Source organism: Natator depressus, chromosome 1, assembly GCF_965152275.1.
Source record: "Natator depressus isolate rNatDep1 chromosome 1, rNatDep2.hap1, whole genome shotgun sequence".
In the NCBI taxonomy this organism is placed as follows: Eukaryota; Metazoa; Chordata; order Testudines; family Cheloniidae; genus Natator; species Natator depressus.
The window spans coordinates 9892965-9916533 of NC_134234.1; the positions used below are offsets into that span (position 1 = coordinate 9892965).

Below are 23569 nucleotides of genomic sequence, written 5' to 3' on the forward strand. Positions count from 1 at the left end.
GGAGAAGCTGATCTCGGTGGGGGGTCTATGCATTGCCTGGCACCGGGGGGGGGGAGGGGCGGGCGGAGAGAAGCTGATTTCGGTGGGGGTCTGTGCACTGCCTGGCACCGGGGCGGGGGGCGGGAAGCTGATCTCGGTGGGGGTCTGTGCACTGCCTGGCACCAGGGCAACCGCTATCTCAGTTGAGGCCTCCAGCTGCTACCGTAATATTTTCATTGTCACATTTCTGTTCCGTTTGTTTTCCTACCGAGTTCCGGAGTGGAGCTAATAACCCAGCCCGAGATCGTCTCGGCTTCACTCTGAAGTACACAAGGCCCCAGTGACTCAGTTGCTACAGTAATAATGCAGCGGAGAGCCAAGGAGCTATTCTCACTCCACTTTGCAAGCAGCCTCAGTGCTCCAGTACGCCCTGCGGCCTTGCACCGATAATGCTCTGTGGCAGGGCAAAGCCCCGGAGCAGGAGAACAGGGCTGGTTTGAGCTGCCGGATTTGCTGTCAGGTCCAAGTTCGAGGGGCCGTGTTTTCATTAGAATTCATAGGCTCTGATCTTGGACCAAAATATCTCCAGAGAAGGTTTCTCTCTCCATATGTCCAGATCAGGGAACCTCACTGCTGAGCCTGCCCTGATCCGTTTCAGACCCTGATAACCGGATGCTTCTCGTGGAGACAAGTCCGAGCCTGGATCCAGCTCATATTGGGAAGGGCTTGTTTGGGCCTCACTTGTCCTTTCCATAGCAGCTTTCATCCCAAACGACATGCACAGGAATCATGTTACCCATCAGCAAAATGCGGCTATCTCTGCGGTGGACTGCAGCAGCTAACAGTGCGCAGTGATGCTTCCTGGCAGTTCAAGAGGCAGAAAGGGAAGGAGAATGCCACAGCTCATTTAGACTTCAGGGGCTCAGAGAGGTGGAATAGCTGGTGTTGGAGCCCGGCGAGGCCACCAGGACAAATGTCCTTATGCAGGTCACAAGGCCAGCGTACGCTCCGTGGGGCAGGGGGGACGGCTCTTCCTTAGTGTTTGGGCAGGGTGTGGCATTTAGCTTGCTGTGAGAGTTGCAACAGAATAATGGATTCTTTAACGATCCCAAGTCCTTTGGGCCGCCTCATTTTTGTGTCTCATTGACATTTCTGAAGAACCTTTAAATAATCAGCATCATCCCTCGCTCTTACATTAGTGCTTCTTTCTAAAGCAGCACTTTAACAAAGCAGGTGGAGGGGCAGTCAGGATCAGTATTTCCATTTTATAGATGGGGAAACTGAGGCACAAGGCAGGGGTGTGACTTGCTTGCAGAGCCAGGAGTAGACCCACTTGGGGCCTGGGGAATGGCAGACACGCCCAGGGTAAGGATGATGTTAGCAGGCCATTATAAGTATAAGAACTTGTTTCAGCTTCCACGAATCCCCTGAAAGACTCCCGCCAACATCCATTTCCCACCTCCCATCTCCTCCCTGGCTCTGGGAAGTTTGATCAAAGCCAGAACTGGATTTTTAAAGGGTTGAAGTTCTGCAGCATTCCCATTTTCCCTTCCCTCGGGGGAGATTCCGCATTGGGTGGAGGCATGCCTGGGTTTTGAGAGCCCTGGTAGGTTTCACTGCCTGGGTTTTGAGAGCTCTGGTAGAAGGCTGTGTCTTTAATGGTTACACCATGGGTCAGTTTTGGGGTGTGTCAGCAACCTCACAGAGCATAAGGAAGGGGTACATGAGTGCACAAGTCCCCTCTTCACTGCTTGAGCTTGCAGACCGACTTTCATGCACTATGTTAGAGCAGCCTCGAGGCTGCTCTAATTTACCCCTGGGTGGAACAGCCACAGGAGGCCAAGGATTGATGTTGTACCAAGATATCCTGGTCATGTCCCCTTTAGCCTGTACCATGGCAGCAGTGAGGGGTTATTGTCACGAGCCCTTACACAAGCCCTGTGCCACTGAAGGATCCTATTGTACTACATGAGCTGGTTAAACTGGTTTGCAGCCAGGTTAATGAAACTACCATCAGTGAGATAGGGGAGCATTATTACTCCGTTTTGTGGATGGGGAAACTGAGGCTCAGACAGCCTGAGTGACTTGCACAGAAAGTCTGTAGCAGACCTGGGAACCAAACGCAGGTTGCCGTAAGCCCAGTCAAATGCCTTAGCCACTAGGCTATCCTTCCATTCCTGATTAAATTGTCGGGGGGCAGGAAGGAAGCTGGCATGATCGATGAGAACAAGGTAAAAGACAAGTTGCAGTTTTTATTAGTTTTACCTCTGCAAGGAGCGGGCACAGCTGAAGTGGCTGGACCTGTCGAGCTTTGCCTGGGAGTGTCTCTGAAGATTTCAGGAGGAGATGACTTTTTTCAAACTTTTCCCTATGCCACCCGATGGCTAAAATTTTAGCTTGATGTCAGAGTGGCGACATCAGAGGCCTGTTTCCTAAATCTAGGCCACTGGTTTAGCTGATGGGGAAGGTGGGCTGTGCCTCCCTCAGTGGAAAAAATCGGAGCGCCCTTCACAGGAAAAGCTTGCTGCTTCAGGATAGGGTTCCTGTCCTAAAAAAGAAAAAAGAACGAGTTTAAAATAGACAGAGGCATTATTCTCAGGAGGCAGACAATTCCCTTCCCCATTGTGTCATGAAAGCTCCTTTCTTTCGGGGAGATTTTGGGTTAGCCAAGGGAAAGGCACACCCCCTTGCCAACTCACCTTTGGACAGGCTTCTTGGGGTGGATAGACGGGACGTGCCAGGACTCCTGGGTTCTCCTGCTGCCTCGTTGGTTCAGTCTGACCTGGGGCACGCCCTCAGGGTCGACGTTTCCAAAGCACCTACGTGATTTCAGAGCCTAGAACAGGGCACCCAGAGCAGCTGTGCCCTCCCCGTTTTTACTGGCGGTAACAGCGAGTGAAGGGGGCGGGGAGGGAACGGAGAAGAGTGAGTGGGGGGGTGGAGTCTTGGAGGGGAAGAGCGGCATGGGGTGCGGCCTCAGAGGAAGGGGCGGTGCGAGGGCGGGACTTTGGGGGCGAATTGGCGGTGTGAGGGCAGGGCCTCGGGGAGAAGGGCAGTGCGGGGGCGGGGACTCAGGAAGGGGCGGCATGGGGGTGGGGCCCTGGGGAAAAGGGCAGTGTGGGGGCAGGGACTCAGGGGAAGGGGCAGTGATGTGGGTGGGGCCTCGGGAAGAAGGGCAGTGCGGGGGCGGGGATGCAGGGGAGGGGGTGCTGTGAAAAGTGGGGCCTCGGGGAGAAGGGCGGTGCAGGGGCGGGGACTTGGGAAGGGGCAGCACGGGGGTGGGGCTTTGGGGAGAACGGCAGTGTGGGGGCAGGGACTCAGGGGAAGGGGCAGTGATGTGGGTGGGGCCTCGGGAAGAAGGGCAGTGCGGGGGCGGGGACTCAGGGGAAGGGGCAGTGATGTGGGTGGGGCCTCGGGAAGAAGGGCAGTGTGGGGGTGGGGACACAGGTGAAGTGGTGGCGCAGGGGCAGGGACACAGTTCCTGGCCTAGAGAAAGTCGATGGTACTTGAGTGATTTTGAGATGTCCACCTGAGTCACTTTCTGGGTTAAGGGGACTGACGAACCTCACCGGGGGGAGGTATTGTAACTAAATCACAATGTAAAGACACCTTCCGTCTGAGAATCTGCACATGCTCGATAGAGGGGCAGCCTCCTAGGATGCAGGATGATCTCATCTTTAACGCACTGGAGTGGGACTCAGGGGATCTGGCGTCAATCCTCTGCTCTGTGGTAGTCTTCCCGTGTGGATCACTTCACCGTTCCATGCCTCAGTGCCCCATCTGTAAAATGGGGACAGTGACACTTCCTTTCCCCCCACCCTGTCTCTGTCTTGTCTGGCTCTAGATGCAGATTGCACACTCTAAAGGGTGGGGACTGTCTCTCACCTTGTGTCTGTACAGTGCACAATGGGGCCCTGGTAACAGTTGGGGCTTCTAAGTGCTACCAAAACACATATAGTAGGAACATGAAAAGGGCCACACTGGGTCAGACCAATGGTCCAGCTAGCCCAGTAGCCTGTCTTCCGACAGTAGCTGTTGCCAAATGCTTCAGAGAATGAAGAGAACAGGGCAGTTTATCGAGTGATCCATCCCCTATCGCCCATTACCAGCTTCCAGAAATCAGAGGTTTAGGGACACCAGATCATAGGGTTGCATCCGTGACCATATGGGCTAATAGCCATTGATGGACCTCATCTCCATTATCTTATCTAATTCATTTTTGAACCCCACTATACTTCACAACATCCCCTGGCAATGAGTTCCACAGGTTGCCTGTGCATTGCATGAAGAAGTGCTTCCTTGTGTTTGTTTTAAAAATCCGCTGCCTATTAATTTCATTGCATGACCCCTGGTTTTTGTGCCATGTGAAGGGGTAAATAACATTTTCTTATTCACTTTCTCCTCACCAGTCATGGTTTTATAGGCTTCTCCCTCAGTTACCACTTTTCTAAGCTGAACGGTCCCAGTCTTTTGAATCTCTCCTCAGATGGAAGCTGTTCCACACCCCTAATCATTTTTGTTGCCCTTCTCTGTACTTGTTCCAATTCTAGTATATCTCTTATGAAATGGACAACCAGATCTGCACACAGTGTTCAAGATGTATCATGGATTTATATAGAAGCAATATGATATTTTCTGTCTTCTTATCTGTTCCTTTCCTATCGTTCCTATCATTCGGTTCACTTTTTTGACTGCAGCTGCATACCGAGTGGATGTTTTCAGAGAACTCTCCACAGTGACTCCAAGATCTCTCTCTTGAGTGGGAACAGCTAATTTAGACCCCATCATTTTATCTGTATAGTTGGGATGATGTTTTCTAACGTGCATTACTTGGCATTTATCAACACTGAATTTCATCTGCCGTTTTGTTGCCCGGTCACCCAGTTTAGCGAGGTCTCTTTGTAACTCTTGGCAGTCTGCTTTGGGCTTGCCTGCCTTGAGCAATGAATAATACTAGCTGGGCCAGGTTTGGCTGCTGTTGAGTGTCAATTTCAGGACTGGCTGTTACAATGAATATCGCTTTCCTCTTGGCAGCATGGCCTTTTGTGTCTCCAAAAGCAGGGGAGGGGTGTGGCTTCCATATAAGGGGACGGGTCCTGGCCTGGCCTGCCCTAGGGCTGTGCTTTGCAGTGGTGAATTTAGGGACAGAGCTCCGGGATGGGAATGTATCACCTACTCCCACTGTGCTGCCCCTGGAGACATCTCACCAAGGTCCTTGTGGTGGCCAAACTATGGACAAAGCTATTAAATGCCAGCAGCTGGTGGGATTGGGGGACAGGCTCGTTAGCGAGCCAAACCCTTCAAACCCCAATTCCCGCCAGCCCCAGCTTCCTGTGATATTTGCGAGGCGGCAGCATGCAGAGATTTGTTTTGCTGCGTGGAGCCGGATCAGATAGGAGCATTGTGAGTCAGCGCCTGGGTGGCTGGTAGGGTTTGCCAGCCCGCTGTGTTTTAGGTTCCTACTGCTGCCATGGCCTGGGGTCCCAGTTGTCTGAGACGGGGTGGGGCATGGGGGAAGAGGAGTGGCAGAAGGGGTTTAAGGCTCGGTCCAACAAGGTGTCACATGCTCGTTTCTGGAGAGACCAGCGGGAGTTGGGAGAGGGTTGCCCTTTCCATGAAGCACTCGGCACCACAAAGGATCAGGCCTTTCCAGACAGCAGTGCTCTCCGTGGTGCTGAACTATGGACACTGAGGGCCTGATCCAAAGCCCAGTGGGCAGAGAGAATCCCATTGAGTCCAGCAGGCTGTGAGTGGAGCTCTGAGATAGCGAATCCAACTCTCTCATTAGCAAAAGGAATGGGGGTGGGAGAAGAAATGCCTCAAGAGCTCCTCGTTCGCCCTTGTGACGCTGCCAGGCCAGCTTATGCCAAGGCCCCTAGGCCTCACTGAATGCTGACAGATGCAAAGCTGGCAACCCGTCTGGCTCACCTGTGTGTTAGCATTGTTAAAACAGCTGTTCTGTTGATAAGAATGTGCTGAGTGTTTAAACCTTGCGAATAGGAAGCTGCAGATCTCACCTATCTGTACCCCAAGTTACAGAGCCATAGCATCGTAAACCCCTGTGACTGTGTAACTCACTAACGGGGAAAGAGCATGAATTACTGTAAAAATCCAAAGGGTCCATTGAAATCAAATGAGCCATTGTGTAACATCAGAGGAGAAAGACCTTGTTAATTGCCCTCCTCACTCATGTGAAAGGGCGTTTGGACTTTGGGGGGGCGTGAGGATTTCTAAGCATAAGCAAGGAGTCCCCAGCTATTTAGCTTGGGACTTGGGTTAGCCCTAATGGACATGCCATACATATTAGAGCAGCTACTCTCGGCTTTTGGAACCTGAGACTGTATCTCATTCTCAGCTGGATCTGTCCTGGCTTTAACCTTGTAAATAAAGCTCTTGTTGCTTTTTCCTGGTTAATGAACCTTTGGTCAGTTTGTTACAGGATTACCTCCAAGCACTGTCTTTGGGGAGAACTCAGGGGTACCACTGACTTGGGGGGAGTGACTGGTGCTTTGGGACTGGGAGTAACCGGAATACTGGTGTGATTTGTGGCGTGAGGGACCAGCTGGCACAGATTGGTGGCGAGACTGGCCGGCGTGCCCCGGGGGATGTTTGACGCCATGGTGAGGCTGTTACAGTGCCTGAGGGGTTCACACTTGCTACTTGTACATTTTCTAATTAGATTGTCTCCAGCCGACTAGTTTGGGGGTTTTGCTCTGCTTCTTGCCAGTCTGCCCTGACGTTGGCATTCACGGTCACAAGCCACAGCAGGCCGCCTGACCGTCCGAACTCAGCCCTTGCTGGACTCCGGCGAGCCACGGCTATTGTGCTGGAGGGAGGACGGGCTCGGGGCTGTGGATTCCTACCCTTTGCTGCAGGACGGGGTGCGTGGCGAAGCCGGAGCAGTCGAGCATGTGGGACAGAGTCTGCTGGCTGCGGTTCTCAGGGCTGCTGTGCCTCTCCGCAGCCAGCACACATGCATGCAACCTCCTTGCCAAGAAGCCGTCAGCAGCAGAGCATAGCTGCCAGGCAGAACTAGTCAAAGGAGGGCGTTGATGGGATTCCAGGCTTCTATTCCACCCCATAAGCCTCTGTTTTACCTGACAGCAAACAGTAGGGAGTGAATAATGAGCGAGAGGAAGCAGGAGTTTGTTGGAAGCAAAATCTCAGTCCCCAGGGCCAGCGTGAGAAAGGGATCTGGCTGGCGCTCTACATCTCAGGCCAGTGGGGATGTGGGAAAGGGACTGTCTGCCAAACACATTCACTGCTGGAGCCAGAGGCCCACACTGCTTTGTTTCCCACATACTCCCCATGGCTTCTCCTGCCTTATTTTGGCTGAGGGGGGAGACATTATGTGTATCCCTGAAGTACCCAAAGTCTTCAACCAGGACCAGGGTCCCATTGTGTTAGGCATTGTGCAGGCACACAGAGAGAGTCAGTCCCTGCCTCAAAGAGCTAAATAGACAAGACAGACAAAGGGAAGGGGAAACTGAGGCACAGAGTGAGGATGTGACTTGCCCAAGGTCGCCCAGTAGACTCAGGAGCTGAAGTTCCAACTGCCTGCTCCCCCTCCCATCCGCATTGGCGCCTGGAACATCCTCGCATCACCTGTGTCATTCACTTTGAAATGGTGAGTAGCCAGGACCTAAGGCTCACCGGTTTGAAGCTCTTTAAATATACTCCTGGCATGAAGGAGCCCTTGTCCCTGTCAGGGCCACGGGCTGGTGCCATGAGACAACCAGGGAATGTGTGAGCGAACTCACTGCTGGGATCAGATGCTGGGTCACCAGGCCTGGAGAGCAGGTGTAACGATGCTGGTTTTGGCGGGACCCAACTGAGAGCCAATTCAGGACAAATTGCTGAGAGCAGGGCAGTTACTGCCCAAGGCTGGGGTTTCTATGCACACCAAGGCAAACCAAACCAGCCAGACAGAGCGGACTTTGGTTTTACCCCACTTGCTAACCACAAGTCACACAAGCAATTCCCTTAGACACTCCAGTTTCCCAGTATCCCCACCAGTGCCCCTCGTTATGGGGACGAATGGTTATGAAAACCAATACCCCAGTAAAAGAAAAATAGTTTTCCCAATCCCAAAGGACAAAGCCCCAGACCCAGGTCAATATACAAATCAGATCTTACCCACAAATCACGCTGTTGCCAATCCTTTAGAATCTGAAATCTAAAGGTTTATTCATAAAAGGAAAAAGATACAGATGAGAGCTAGAATTGGTTAAATGGAATCAATTACATCCAGTAATGGCAAAGTTCTTGGTTCAGGCTTGTAGCAGTGATGGAATAAACTGCAGGTTCAAATCAAGTCTCTGGAGTCCATCCACAGCTGGGAGGGGTCATTCAGTCCTTTGTTTAGAGCTTCAGTGTAGCAAAGTCCCTCCAGAGGTAAGAAGCAGGATTGAAGACAAGATGGAGGAGCTGCAGCAAGTTTTTATATTCTCTTGCCATGTGGTCTGTCTTTCTTTGTCCCAAGGACAAGCTGCCCATCCCATGGCCTGGAAAAACCTTAGAGTTCTGTCCACAGGCATGTCCCCGCATGCCTTGCTGAGTCCCAAGGCGTGTCTGCCTTCTCTCAATGGGTCAGTTGTATCGCTGATGGTCCTTAATGGGCCATCCAGCAGGCTAGGCAGAGCTGACACCAACTTGTCTGGGGTGTCACCCAGCAGCATAGCATAAGTTTGAACTACAGACAGTATAGAGCCAATATTCATCACTTCAACTACAAAAATGATACACACATACAGACAGCATAATCATAACCAGCAAACCATCACCTTGTCTTAGACACCTCATTTGACCCCCTTTATACAAGATTTGGTGCTACCACAGGACTTTGGTTGCAACAATGATCTATACGGTCCCAGATTATGAAAGTACGGTCACAGCAGGTCTACTGGGGGGTTGTGGTGATGGGCCTCAGCCCTGCTCTGGAGGGACCCCGCCGCTAGTGTCATAGCAATAAAATAAAAACCAGCAGGATTTTATTCAAGGGGATAAGACAAAATGTCACATTTATTGTGAATACAAAAGGAAGCGTAGTCGGCAGTCAGTTCTAGCTCTAACATTTCATTCAGTTTCACATTCATTCACAGGTTTGTTCATACATACGCACAGGTTCTGCAGCTGCTGTATAGTTCCCAGTCCTGAATGTAGCTTGAGTTCGTGGCTTGGGTTCGTGGTTTGTGGCCGCTAACTGGCCAGGAAAGCCGGGCACAAGGAAGAGCTGGGTCTCTGTGGGACATGCACCGATGCCCTTCCATGTTGGCAGCAGAATGTTACCCTCCAAAGTCTGCCATCTCACCCACCCTTTTTGTAGACTTTAGTTTGAATCCAGAGTCTACAGGTCTTGCTGAATCAGGCTGCCTCTGGGTCCGGTGTGACTGATCACCCATCAATTGCAGACATGACTTTCAGCCTAGGACCTGGCTTTGATGTTTCTTCAGTTGTACTTTTGTTCTTTTCTTTTGAGGGTGGACTCTTCTTGCTTTGTCAGGGTTGATGTCTGCATCTTCAGCCGTTGGTGTTTACACTTTATTTCATCAGGGCAGGTTGGGGCTGGAGGTTGAGTCCATCATCCATCCGTGCCTCATTCACACATCTAAACTACATGAATCAGATTACAGCAGGGTTTTGCAAAAATGAAGGTTGCAGCAAGCTTTTACAGAATGGAGTGAGCATTTATAAATGGAGTTTGGGACAAGTTAAAATGGAGTTTGAGTTACAACATGGAGAAGTGTAAGGAATGGCAAACAGGGAACAGAAGTTACAATATTGACAAGTATAATGAATGACAAACAGTGAGCAGAAGTTACAATGCTGAAACAGTGCAAGTTTCAGCGATTTAAGTAGCAACTGGTGAAACTCAATTAGCCAGTTATTGGGGTAACCGGTTTTATGAATGAATGTTGTTTCATTCATAAAACTTTGCTTTATATTAATAAAGTGAACAATTAAAAACAATTTCATTGATCAGTTCTACACTAGGGGTTGTTCAGTGTCCCTAGCCCTGGCCTGCTAAGCTCACCAAGAAGGGAGCCAGTCAATGAGCAACTCAGTTGTGGTCTCTGCTGTCCAGGGCTTTTCAGTGTGGATCTCACTGCGGGGCGCAGAAGGAGGGGGTGTTTGTGCTTCAGGAATGACTGGCCGTTTGTGCAAGGGTTGGGGGAGCCCTGTCTCTGAGTAAAGGACCCGGTGGCCGCACATCCCGGGGAGCTCTGCGTTGTCACAACCCCCTTCAAAGGGTCCGTGCGACACCGGCCCGTGGCTCCCCAGAGCCACTCATTTATTTCCAAGGTTGGGGCCAAATTCAGCTCTCAGAGATACCGGGGTAAATCCATCCATGTCCGTGAGGACCCGCCGGATTTACACCAGTGTAATGAAGAGCAAGCTGTGCCCCCTGGTCGCTTTATGGTATGCATTTCGGACTTAGGGTATTTCCTAAAGGAAGACTGATACACTGCTAGCAGTCCACCCCTCGCTGGCGTGCCACACCCAACTCCTTGCGGAGCGGCTTGGGTAGGGCCCTGTAGACGTTTCCTGGACCAAGCAGAACTGTAACCAGAACTACCACTAGAGGGCACTCTAACCTGATGGGTCTAGCCCCGCCCTCCGATACATGGGGTCTGCGTAGACTGGGCTATGTCCTCCCGGGTCCCAGTGAGAGTCGTTCCAGTGAAGTCAGGGGGCCAACGCCAACCTAGAGCCGCTGAGGATCCGGCCTGATAGAATGACTCTCCATTTAAAACCTGAGCATGATTTAGGGACCTGCTGGACCTGTTTCAAAAAGTGGGCCTCGACTGGGCGGGTTCTCCTGACCAACCTTAATCCGCCGCTGCTTACGGGCGGCCCCAGGGCCGTCCCGGCAGGATCCAGGTTGTCATGAGGCTGCGCAGCTCCTGGTTGTGTGGCTTATGCGGTGCTGGGTGAATTTCCCCCGAGTCATCCCCGCGCCTCCGAGACGCAGAAGCCTACGTGCGCATGAGTCTGTGCGTGGGTCGGTTTGACTAACCTTTAACGTGGTGGCCGGGAGGCTGCGGCTTTGGAAACGGTCCCAATTGACTCTTTCAGCTGCAAATATCGAAGCGATAAAATCTCTCTCCCTCCTTGGATCAGCCTGAGTCAGTGGGGCCTGGTCAGGGGGCGTGCTGCTTTCATTCTAGCTCGTCTTGGCTTGATATTTTCTCAGGCTCAGCGCTCTTGAAGTTCATTCAAATCCAGCCCAGGCGTTGGTAGCCAGGGGAACTCCTGGCTGGCGACTCAGTGAATCCTCCCTGGTCTGAGATTCCCATCTGTGTCTCTCCTTTCACCTGCCTGCTGCTTTTGGCTTTGATAGACCCAACTATCTCTAGATAGTGCCATCGTGCAAAGGGACCAGACTCCCTGCCAGCAGGGGAAAGGACGGTATATAGCCAACAGGCACCGATTATTCCAATTAAGGTCCTCCCATGCAGCGAGAAGGGGGAAGTGGGCTGCAGCTGAAAGAATTTTTCAGGTTAGACTCAAACCAGGCACACACCTGGCCAAGGGGGAAAGTTTGCAAGGGAGCTTCAGTGTCCCCGCCGGTGGCTGACCCACATGGGAGGCTTAGAGAGGGAACAGGTGGGGAGAAAGCAAAGCTCGGGCTGCTTTAGTGAACCCCCCTCCATAGCTGCTCCTGGCAGGGAAGTGGAGTCTGAGCTGCAGTCTACAGCTGCTGCCCCCGGGGAAAAGCCCCAAGACAGGGATGCGGCGGGGGCAGTGCGTGTGGGGGCAAGGCAGGGTAATCCGGCCCACGGGCAGCACCACAGCCTTCCCAGGGAAGTTAGGAAGCGCCTGTCACTGGGGAGGCCCAAAGTGGTGGCTTCTGTAACATCCCTCATCGGGGAGGGGAGTTGGGACTCAGCCGTCATGACTCCCAGTGGTTCTCTCTAGCTCCCTGGCTGGCGCCGGCCATGCTGTCCGGTGTCCCCATTACATGCTGGACTGGATGTGGCAGTCCTGGACGAGGCTCCCCATCCACTTCCCCATCCGTTAGGGACATCGGAGCAGCTCACCAGCTGCCCGTGGGCATCAGCCACCTCCGGCTCATGGCGGCTCTCTCCAGGCCGAGCCTGATGGCATATGGCAGGGGCCGCGGGAGGAGCTTGCGCTGTGCCTGGTCAGGATTTCTGTCCCCGGAGTCCGTCAAGCCAGGATGACAGTCGCTAAAAGCAAACGCTCTGGCTGGGCCGGAGGTCAGTTTTGAAAAGCCGCGATTTATGCAGGAGCTGGTTCCAGCTCAGCAAGCTGCGTGTTCTGTTTAAAATTCCACATTTGCTTGTGATCTCGAGGTCCCAGAAGGCAGCAGCGGGTGGAAGGCATCGTTAGTAATGCAAAGGAATTGACAGCAAGGCAAAGGAGTAAATAAATCAAGCCCAGGCCGATGCATGAAACCCAGCTCGGAAAGTTTGATGGCAAAACGGCCAGAGATGCTGCTTCCTGTATGCTCTGCCGTCCGCACTGGCAGTAAATTAGCAGTGCATAGAAGAACCGAATACACTACGTAGGCACCCAGATGGAGAGGTACATGTAGGCTAGTCAGGTGCAGGGAGATGTGGGTGTAACGAGGTAAAATATTGTTTGTGAATTATTTGAGCAGGCCGCTGCTGTCTACTGGATGAAATCAGAATGGCTCCACTGTGTGTCATAGGCCCTCTACTGCCGATTGCTAATGGCAATTCTCCTGTAGTTCTTTCCCTGCAGCGGCCATTGAGTTCTAAGTGGATGTCATGTGCAGCATAATGGCACCTGTTAAATCCTAGCTAGCCGTGAGTTTGTTACTAGAAATACAGCAGACCATGTGATTGTACAGCACGCTGACTTTAAATGGGCTCTCAAGGTACAATTCATGGGGCTAATTGATCCCTGGGGTAGCTCCACTGATTTTCGGCCAGAGAAAGGTTATGATTGTTCTGTGGTTACATTTGCTTACGCTCACTCTCATGCTTCAGGGCACGAGTGAGTTAGTGCGGGGGTCAGGAAGGAATTTCTGTCCCTCACATGCAGCATTGTAGACCTTCTGCGACACCTTTTAGAATCGTCTCTCCTTCCTTTGTAGCACAAGTTGTTGTGAGCCACCCGTCTGACCTGCTCGGGCACAGCAGGGTCTGCGTGCATCCGTGCATGTGGTTTTCCGAGTGAGTCGGTCTCCCATTAGGCTGTATTGGTGTGGAGAGGAGATGCCATCCCGAGGTTGGCGGTGCGGCACGCAGGGTTTGGATGACTACAAGCGGTGCAAGGGCAGGCGCCCGCGCCGATTGGGGCAGGCTTTGAGAGGCTCGGCTGTTACAGTCCAATGGGACAGTTGTAGCCCAGGGCCAGGCTATCAAAGAGAGCGAGAAAGAGACACAGTTTCAGAGTTGGGCAGTAAACGAACTGACTGCAACAAGCTGACGCAAGAGCCCAAAGGGACGTTTGTTCCAGAGCTTTGGACCCATCCCAACCACTCACAGCAAAGGACGCACCTACACACCATCAATCAGTGCAGAGGACACAGATATCCCGCCAATCAGAGCAGAGGACACCCAACTTCCCACCAATCAGAGCAGAGGACGCCCACCACTTCACCAATCAGAGCAGAGGACCTTAAAGAATTTCACCAATCGCGGAACGGGTCACACCCACATTCTAACTATTTACTCCCCGCCTCCTCCCATTGTCAAGCACTGAAAGTCATCCCTCCAATCACAGCACAGGAAAACCCAACAGCCATCCAATCACAACACAGGACACCCGGATGTTCCAAAACACCTCTTCTCCCCTCCAATGCATTGACATCCATCCCATCAGCCAGAGCCCAGGACATATACCGGCTTTGCACCAATCACAGCAAAAGACATGCCCACACCCCCCCAGTCAAAGGCCCCAGTTGAGCAGCTCTGAAGCCACCCAATGGGGGATAGTGGCGCACACACACCCCTCCCTGCCTTTGGGTTTGGTGTTGCAAAACCAAATCCTTGTGGACTTGTGTGCGCCCTCAGCAGGATGATCTCAGAACTGTGTGTCATGAGCCTTATACTGTCAGGAGAAATGAGTTAGTAGAGATCATCCTTTTAGCTGGCAAGGGCATGTGCTTCTGGAGCAGGGCAATGCAATCTCTCTCCCTGCTCACCACCACCCTGCTCTGGGTGGGCACGGTGTGGAGCGGAGGGACAGCAGTTATGTTTCCGTCAATCCTTGGTGTCCCTGCCAAAGCAACCAGTGAGGGTGCCGTGTGATTGCCACTTCCAATAGCTGGTTTGGTGATCTGTCTCGTTGCTACTGATCTAGACCTGTGCTCTCTCCCTCCTGGGTTTTGTTACCGTTGGGGGAGTCTGAGGAGTGAGGAAGGGGAAGCAAGGAAGTCACGCTCATGTAAACGCTTACTGAGGGGCCAAACTTCCGTGTGTTGATTCTCGCCTCGTTTTGGTTTTCAACCACTGTGGCTAGAGTCGGGAGAGTTTTGACTGAGTAATGATTTCAGGAGGTGGCCCAATATAAACAGTGCAAGGTATTGCTTCTCAAAATGTGTGGCACGCCCCTGAAGGAATTTGGGGTGGGAGACAGGCCTCAGTTGTTCTCCAGACTCTCAGCTTTCATTAAAATAAGCTAGGACATTTCTCAGTGTTACGGTTTCAGAGAGATCCTTCTGGTTGTGACCCACATGTAACTGGCGCAGCACTGCCTGCCTGAGTTTGCAGAGAGCCTGAAACAGAAGCTCTTCAGTGTGTGTTGCCCTGAGCATTTCAGTGGACGCTAACACAGACGGCAATGGGGGCGTTTGAAATGTCGGTTAACTATTGCACTTCAGGGCCTAAGGGTGGGCCCTCACCGGCGCACAATGGGGCTGTAGGGGGCTCAGCTTGTAAAAATTTGGGACAGGCGGGTGCGAGGGCTGACCATTGGTATGTAGCAGGGGAGAACCATGCCCTACAAGCAAAGGCATGGACCCTCTGTATCTTGCCCCTCAAAGATGTAAAGCGCTAGCCCTAAATCCTACTTTAGCAAAAATCAACTGAGGAGCGATTGGCCCCAGAGGAGGACACAAGCTGCCAAAACACTCAGGGTCAAAGTATCCCTCGAATAAACACTGTCTAGTGAGCAGATGGCCCGGGGAGCGCTTGGCAAGCTGTGCTGACCTTTACTAGCCAGAGTGCGGCTGGCACGCTTAATCACTGGGAGTGAGCTCCAGCTCCAATCTGCAGTGCAAGGGGCTTGGGCTTGCTGCTAGTTTGTACGATCCTCGGACTGGGAACGATTTAGTGCTTTAAAGACAAGCTCTGCTCTGCTCTGGAAAGGGCCCCTCTGACTCCTCCGAGATGCTTTTCCTGCCTGTCAGAGTCACAGCGCTGAGTTCAGTGAGTCAGCACAGCTGAGGGAGAGCGAACTGGATTCTGTTCCTCCTTGGGCCTCAGCAGAGCTGTTCACTGAATTTCAATTACAGGGTAATATTCTGCCCCGGGTGCTCCATTGTGCCAAGTGCTGGACGTACGCACAGCAAGGGATGCTCACCGTGCCAGGCGCTGGACGTACGCACAGCAAGGGATGCTCACCGTGCCAGGCGCTGGACGTACGCACAGCAAGGGATGCTCACCGTGCCAGGCGCTGGACGTACACACAGCAAAGGACGATCACAATGCCAGGTGCTGGACGTATGCACAGCACGGGACACTCACTCTGCCAGAGGCTGGACATACGCACAGCAAGGGACGCTCACCCTGCCAGGTGCTGGGCGTACACACAACAAGGGACGCTCACCCTACCAGGCTTTGTATAGTGAGATGCAGTGACTTTCCCATTGTCCGAGAAGACTGTGGAGCAGCTGGGAGTTGAACCCAGGTCTTTTGAGGCCTCATCCACTGCCTTGCCCACCAGATCCGACTTTCAGCTGTTGAATGCTTGCTAGCAGCGTCCCCGCTCGTTCCATTCCCCCCTGCCCGTCTCACCATGTGTGACGAAGTGGGACTGTTCTTAATGTTTCCTCTGAATAGTGTGGGGGTGCCTCAGTTTCCCCTATGCAGTTCTTAAGTATCTAGGGGGTGGGGTAAGGGGGTATGATCATTGCAGAGCCCTAGAGGGCAGGTATGTGCAGGGGTCTGGACACAGAGAATGGCCGACACCCTGTTTCCAGGCAACTGATGGCCTGGGCTCTTCCCCCCTGCAAGGTGAGAGCTAAAGGGTTGGAGAACAAAGGAATCAGGTGACCTCCTGGCCCGGGAAAGGAACAAAGCCCAGAGGAGGGGGGGCTGGAGGGAGTTTCAGTTTGGGGCTGGCTGGGACATGGAGTGAAGGGCAGACATGGTTGTCTGGCTCACTGCCCCCCAAAATGGACCCAGCTGAGGGGTCCTGTTCTCTGCACCTGCAAGCTCTGTGTTAGACCATGTTCCTGTTGTCTAATAAACCTCTGTTTTACTGGCTGGCTGAGAGTCCCGTCTGACTGTGGAGTTGGGGTGCAGGACCCTCTGGCTTCCCCAGGAGCCCCGCCTGGGCGGACTCGCTGTGGGAAGTGCACGGAGGGGCAGAGGATGCCGAATGCTCCGAGGTCAGACCCAGGAAGGTGGAAGCCGGGTGAGCTGTGTGTCCTGCAGACAGTCTGCTCACAGAAAGGCGACTGCCCCAGAGTCCTGCCTGGCTTCATGGGGAGCAGCTCCAGAGCATCGCCCGGGGACTCCGTGACACCATGGTGTGAGCTGTCTCTCCCTGTCTCCCTGGCTGTGATTTGAACCTGCTGGCGCCGCCGATTTGGCCCGGCTCATCCGGTGACATTTGGCGAGGGCAGCAGGCTCCGCATCAGTCACAGCCAGAGAAAAACAACAGCAGCAGCTTGACGCACAGGGAGCAGGATGGATGGAGCCAGAGGGACGAGCTGCCGCGGCATCCACCTCTCCAGCTGTCCCCGCAGCCTCGGCTTTGCATGGGCAACGTGGCCTCATCCATCTCCTCTCACTCCCACCCACCTCCCTCCCCTTGCCCGATGGCACAGGCTGGCGTCTGCTTTCAGAGGTGGCAGCCCCTTCTCCCCCATGGCTTCTGAAGGTCGTTAGCAAGGCTCTGACCCGGAGGGGGAAATAGCCTGGCTCCTTGGTTCTAACGCAATGGGATCCAGCAGAGAGCCCCGGAGCCAGGCGGGTAAGGCCCAGCGGGCTGGTTGTCTGTCGGCTGCCCCTTGGGATGCCATGTGCCCCTGGCATTCACACCCACAGCAAGCTCTGCTCCCGGCCCGGATCCTGGAGAATGGCAGCCAGCCCCACCAGATCCTGCCTCCCTCCACAGCTGTGTTCATGGGGTGGGGAGCAGGAGCCTGCTACGACAGCTGGGCAGGGAAAGGGCAGACTCAGGGTAAATACATCCTGCTCCACCTTCCAAGCCCCCTGCAGTTTCGGTTCAGGATTAATGCAGCAACTGCCAGAGCGGAGCAGACCTCTGAGCCACCGGGCCCGGTGTCCTCTCTCCAGGTGCAGGACAGACGGGCTAATGGATAAGGCACCGAACTGGGACTCGGGTGACTCTCCGCTCCACCCCATTTCAGGGAGGGCTTAGCCAGGATCAGTGGAAGTTTGGTGTCTGATTGTCACTGTGACGTACGCTCCCAGAGCTTTAAAATCCCACTGTCCCGTTGAGGCAGCATGCTTGGGGGGGTGTTCCCATCCCCTTTGAGAGTCCTTTATGATCTCAGGCTTCCAGCTCTGCCTGCTGTGTGCCACAGCTGATACAAAACCAGGCTCTGCACCCTCCCCCTCTGGGCCCCCCCTCTTCGGTGTTGGGGGTGAGGGGAGGAAGCGTGCCGGGGTGGGAGGGAGCTGGTCAAGACACATGGTGCTCCTCAGCCACTGGCATAACTTAGAGCAGCTGCAGGGCTGCTCTAAGTTCCACCTGGGCTGTTTCGGGGTCCCAGCCAGCCCAGGGTCTGGGGATCCAGCCCTCCTTGGCTCTGTGCAGTGCAGTCATGGTGTAGCTGGGGACTGGACCCCCACAGCAGTGCCAAGAGGCCTTAGCATCCCTGGGAATGGTGCCCACGGAGCCTGCAACGTGCATTGTGCTCTGGCCCACCTGACAAGGACGCATGATGTTCTCTTAGGAGCACAGCTGAAGAGGCCGGTGGAGGAGTTTCCGTTTCCCTTGGCCAGGCTCAATGACTACGTTAAGTACTGTTAAGCACGCGCCGCGAAGAGGGGCCCCATGGCACAGCCGGCTCTCAGCGTCTTGCACAGCTCACAGCTTTTCTAAAGAAAACACGTTCCCCTCGGATGCAGCGCTCCAGGAGGGGGCGGCCTCCGGAAGGGTCTCCCCAGCCCTGATCTGGGTTGTTCTCCGGCCTGCCGCCGCCCCGTTGCACCGATCCCGCCATGCAGAGCGTTACCGATCACTGTATGTTTCTGTCTGGGACTTCGGACCCAGCCCTGAGCAAAGGGTGGAGTCTGCGCTGCAGTGCCCCAGCAATGGCCCCAAGAAGCAGCTGCCCCTACTATGACCCCCTCCCTCTCTGGGGGCAGGGGGTTTAGCTGGCTGGCTAAGCTGCCCTGGCTAATGCATCGGGGGAGGAGGTGTGGAACCAAGGTCCTGCTGCCTGGCCTCCTGGAGGGTGTGGGAAGTAGGGGGTGCCTGGTGCCCGCTTGGTCCTACATGCCCTGGCCATGGTGGGAGGGAGCTGGGGGCATGCATGGCGTGTTTGTAACAATCCCTGCATGTGTGTGCCGCCGACGGGAGAATTCCCAGCCACAGCGCGCTGAGCACTTTCCAGAGGTGGGCCAGCATCATTCTCCCCCTGTTATGAATGGGGAAACGGAGGCACGGCGCCTGAGCGAGCTGCTCAAGGTCTCATGGAGGGCCCATGGCTGGGACTTGCACAGATAGCTGGGTTTGTTAGCCTCTGTGCTGTATACGGCCTGCCCCAGCTCTTCCCTACACTAGTGTATATCAGGAGTAACTCCATTGGGTAACGCAGGTCTCAAGTCAGTACAGGTGGGGGTCACAAGCAGGCTCGCCAGCTCACAGCGGGAGGGGGTGGATCCATCACTTTAAAATTGAACTGGACGTGGCAGAGTCCCGGGGGACTTTGGTACCATTTGCTTTCAGCTCTGGTTTGTTCCCACCTGGAGTTCCCAGGCTAATGATCGGAACCTGCTCTCACTGATGCTGGAGTAAATCAGGAGTAGCCCCATTGGTGGGGTGCAGCCACACCGGTGGGAGAGGAGGTCCTGGCCCCGGGGGGAGCACAGCAGGTGCTGGGGAATGGCAGGAGACAGTCCCCTAGAGTCGTAGAAACGTAGGGCTGGAAGGGACCTCGAGAGACCCCCTAGCCCTCGCGTAGCTCTCCCATTAGAGATGGGCCTGGATCCAAGCTTAGAGGGGGGGTTTGGATCCAGGTCTGAAGCTGGTGGCTCAGGCCTGCTGCAGAGACAAGCCACAAGGATGTGTCATGCGAAGGCTCCCTGGACACGCAGCGTCTGCTGTGCCAGACGAGACCCAGCTAGCCCCACGCTGGACGCTCTGACAGCCTGGTCCCCAGTGCAGCTGAGGGAGGTGACTTTCCCCAGCTCCTGGGCGCACCCAAGCAATTCAACCACCCTGTAAGGCTGGTCTTTCTGTGCCCCAGAAAGGAGGTGCTTACTGAGAAGCAGGATTAGCTCAGGAGACCTGGGTTCAATGCCCAGCTCCGACACCGATTCACTGTGCAGCCTCGGGTGCGTCGCAGCCCCACTCTGTGCCCAGTTTCCCCATTGAGGCAGTGCTGTGAGATCCTGGGATGAGAGGTGCCGTGTGGATAACATTGCCTCAGCTTGCTCCTCTGTACAGGTTAGGATCAGCCTTTAGCTCAGCTGTTTCATAACCAAGTAGCACACTGGCTCTTTGCATTCTGGGCTTGGCAGGCACCGCGTTTGCTAACACGTTCTGAGCAGGCCACGTTCGTCACCTGGGACAACTCTACTGGTATCATGGGAGCTACCCCGGGTGGGGGGGATTCAGCCCAGCGCGTGGGAGGGGCGGATTTCCAGTTAAATTAGAATCCACTTGCTCCAGCCTCTCCGGAAAGGGGCCCAGTTCATGTGGTAGATTCCAGGCTGTGTCACACCCCTGTCCGACCCCAGGAGGGCTTCGGGGCAGCTGACAGGCGTGCCTCATCGCCGCCGGATGCTAACCAGAAAGGCAGGCAGCACGCGCGTCCTGTCCTGGGAGACCTTTCAACGGTCAGGAGGGAAGGCGCAGAGCTTCTCACGCTGGCTGCAGCTGCCCTGCAAGCGTGGAGGACGGACGTGGAGGGGATGAATCAGGCAGTAAATGGTGACTGGCAAATGCCCAGTGGCGGAGCTGCCTTGGAACTGCATGTGCCCGGCCTTGACAGGAGTGAGGAAGAGGAGACCCCAGGGGCAGGGAGAGAGCCGGAGCTCAGTGAAGTTGATGGGAATCTTTTCGTTGGTTTAGCTGGCTCCCAATGAAGGGCAGGTTGGGAGCCTTCTGGTTAAGGTGACCCTGGCCACGGACCTGACAGTGGAACTGGACCCAGTTCTGGGCTTCAGTTCTAACAGGACAACGATATGGCTCCTGTCGCGATAGGCGCTGAGCCTTTTTAAACATGGAAATAATCAGCTCGCTGCTTTCTCAGCCTGTAGAAGAAATGGCTGGATTAGCTGACAGAGTTTTAAATGTGTGTGTGTGAGAGAGAGAAGAACTCACTGAAGGTCTAAGAAATAATAATAATACCCAGCTCTTATCTAGCACTTTTAATCTGTAGATCTCAAAGCACTTTACAGAGGACATCAATGCCATTATCGTCATTTTACAGATGGGGAAACTGAGGCATGGAGACGCAAAATGATTTGCCCAAAAGTCACCCAGCAGGTCAGTGGTAAAGCCAGGAATAGAACCCAGGTCTCCTGAGTCCCCAGCCAGTGCATTACCTACTAGGCAACACTGCCTCCCTCGTGAGTTTTGTCTTTCGCTCTGAGCACAGAGAGTCCTTTAACTGATTTTGTCTCTTGTGGCAATGAGTTCCACAGTCTAGGTCTGGCTCCGCTGAAAATTCTGTCTCCCCCGTGTTGGTCTAGAGGTTCAATCTAAATGGAGGTCTGAGATCAGATGGGGAGAAGCAACCAGCGTTAGCCCTCATATTGTGCTTTATAATCCCCACCAATATAACTAGAAAGAATGTAATCATGGCACAATGTGCTACCTGGGGTCTAGATTCATAGATTTTAAGGTCAGAAGGGGCCATTGTGATAATCCTGCCTAGCGCAGGCCAGAGACCCTCACCTAGCAATTCCTGCTCATGAGCTGTCTGTGTTGGGGGTTTCTGCAGTGCCCATCACCATGGTATCAGAGCCATGCCTGCTGCAGGCAGCTGCCCATTAGAAGCCTGACCTTTCCATTGACACATGGTTTTCTCTTCTTTCCCAGGATGCCTTACTGAGTCTGGGCTCCGTGATTGACATCACCTGCCTCCGGGATGTCATCAAAGATGCCATTACGTCCGTGCTCCCCAAAGTGGTACGTAGAGGAGGATTCCGGCTGGGGGGATGGGGGCCTGCGGCTCTGATTGCTTTGGGCTCTCAAAGTGCAGCGAAGATCACCCGCTCCTCCTTCTGAAACAAGGGCAGCAACTTATTGAGTTAAACTGTCCTGGGTGCGACGTCCTTAGCTGCGTGGTTTATGGACGATACAGGCAGAGTTTCCTTCTCACACTGGGATCTGGAGCTTGCTGAATGCGGCAAAGGCTCCTGGTGCCATGGTGTGAACATGCTGGCTGGGACCCTGGCTTTGGCTGGGTTCTCATCTCCACTGCGCTACTGACTCCCCCTGAGGCCCTGGGCAAGGCACTTGATTGCCCTTCGCCTCAGTTTTCCTCTCTGTATAACCGTATTATCAAAACCTGACTAGACGAAGCCCCACCAAATATACCACAGGCATCAATCCTCTGCGCCCGGGGGGGCCAGGTCAGATCACCTGTGGGGCCTCGCTGATGTTTAACCTACACCTGAGCCCGTGGATCGGGAATCACAGGGGAGACGGGGGCTGGCTGGACAGGAAATCATGAGTTGTGTACTCTCTGCCCACGCCCCATTGCAGGACACCGGCAATGTCTGAGGTTTTGCGAGTGATCTGAGGGGGGCGGCCTGGGGCCCCAGGATTTCACATTCTGCACATGGAGTCGGGGTGGGGGGTGTGGGCCCACGTGCAGAGAGCCAGCCCCAAGCCTCGGCATTGCTTACGCTGGAACTCGAGGACTTCAGTGGGAGCTAAGCCGTGCTCGGGCTGGCCCTGGTGTCCTGTCCCCCAAGGTGAGGATCAGTCCACGTCTTTATTCCTGACAAGCCATGGAGCCAGGATCCGATCCCGGTGCCTTTCTGCTGGGGCCTGGAGGAGCTCGCGGTCACTGTCTCCTTCGCTGCTCGGGAGGTCCCTGCGCGCTCGGTGGGTAGCGAATCCCCGTGCTCTGGCTGTAGCTGTGTGTTGGGGCAGCAGGGGTTGTTCCAGAACAAGAAAATTCCAGGGACAGCCCAACGCGGGGGGCGTGGGAAATACGGGCACTGGAGAGAGCCCCGCTGCATCTCCGGGTGCCGGCTGTTAGCTTCCGGGGGCCTGGTTCCCCAGTGCGTTGCTCCTCCTGCAAAAGGGGGTGCCCCCCTGCAAGGGGACTTCACAGTCCCCTCTGGCCTGCTCTGCGCTGCAAAGTCAACGCCCCGATCTGTCTCTGGCCGACGTAAGCGCCCTGTTACAGCACCGCAGTGAGATCCCCTCCCCGAGCAAGCTACTGAGGTGGACGCAGCGCATGTGTGCACCCGGTGTCAACCCCGCAGCGGCTGTCCCGCCATGCCTCAGTCCCAGTCTGTAAACTGTGCCGTCTGGGGTCAGAGACCAGAAGCTCCCCAGCCCCGCAACTCTGCGTACATTTGAGATGCCTTTTCCAGACTGCCCACCTTGGCAAGCACATCTCCCTCATTGTGTGCAACTGGCCAGCCCACCGCACCGGCTCCACACACACGCCGGCCTGGCATGGGCAGAAGATCTTGGATCTCCTGGGCCCATGGGGGGTAGTGCAGTAGCACCTAGAGTCTTCCACCATGATCCAGGCTTCATTGTGCTGGGTGCTGTACGTACACACAGTGGGAGACAGCCCCTGCTCGAAAAACATACAATATAGACAGACAAGGCTGATGGAAAGCAGCCGGGAGATGATTTGCTCACAGTCATGCAGCAGAGACGGGGCTAGAACCCAGCTCTCCTGACTCCCAGGGTAATGCCCTCTCCATCAGACCCCTTTCCCCTTCTGCAGTGCGGCCAGTGCTCAGAGGCCTTCTAGACCTTGAGAAAGGTCAGTTTGGAGCCTGCTGGCCAGTTTCTGCCCCCAGCTCTGGTGTTAGCTGAGCCTGCCACCCCCTTTACTGGCCTGTCTCTTTGCCAGCTGGTGGGTACAAAGCGCATGGGCCCGCTGCGGTCCTCTTTGTCGTTTTGAACCTGAAATCGTTCTTGGGCTGCCGTTGGCTAATCGCAGTCTCCCGCGCGCTCGCCCGAGAGCGTAGCGGGCAACAATGCAAAGTCCCCTCCGCTCCCAGAGGCTCTTGTGTTCCTAATCTCCCGGCATTATAGC

The 23569-nt window shown here is 54.5% G+C and overlaps 1 protein-coding gene across 3 annotated transcripts in view; it reads left to right on the forward strand.

Annotated features, from left to right (window-relative positions):
- The window catches only part of PDE2A (phosphodiesterase 2A), a 373086-nt gene that overhangs the window by 222533 nt on the left and 126984 nt on the right, over positions 1–23569 (forward strand). For all 3 annotated transcript variants that reach the window (XR_012639805.1, XM_074954538.1, XM_074954551.1), the window contains one exon: positions 21379–21468. Coding sequence is in view for 2 of the 3 variants with exons in the window: in XM_074954538.1 (XP_074810639.1) it covers positions 21379–21468 (90 nt within the window). In the remaining variant the exon portion in view is untranslated. The remainder of the gene's footprint in view (positions 1–21378; positions 21469–23569) is intronic.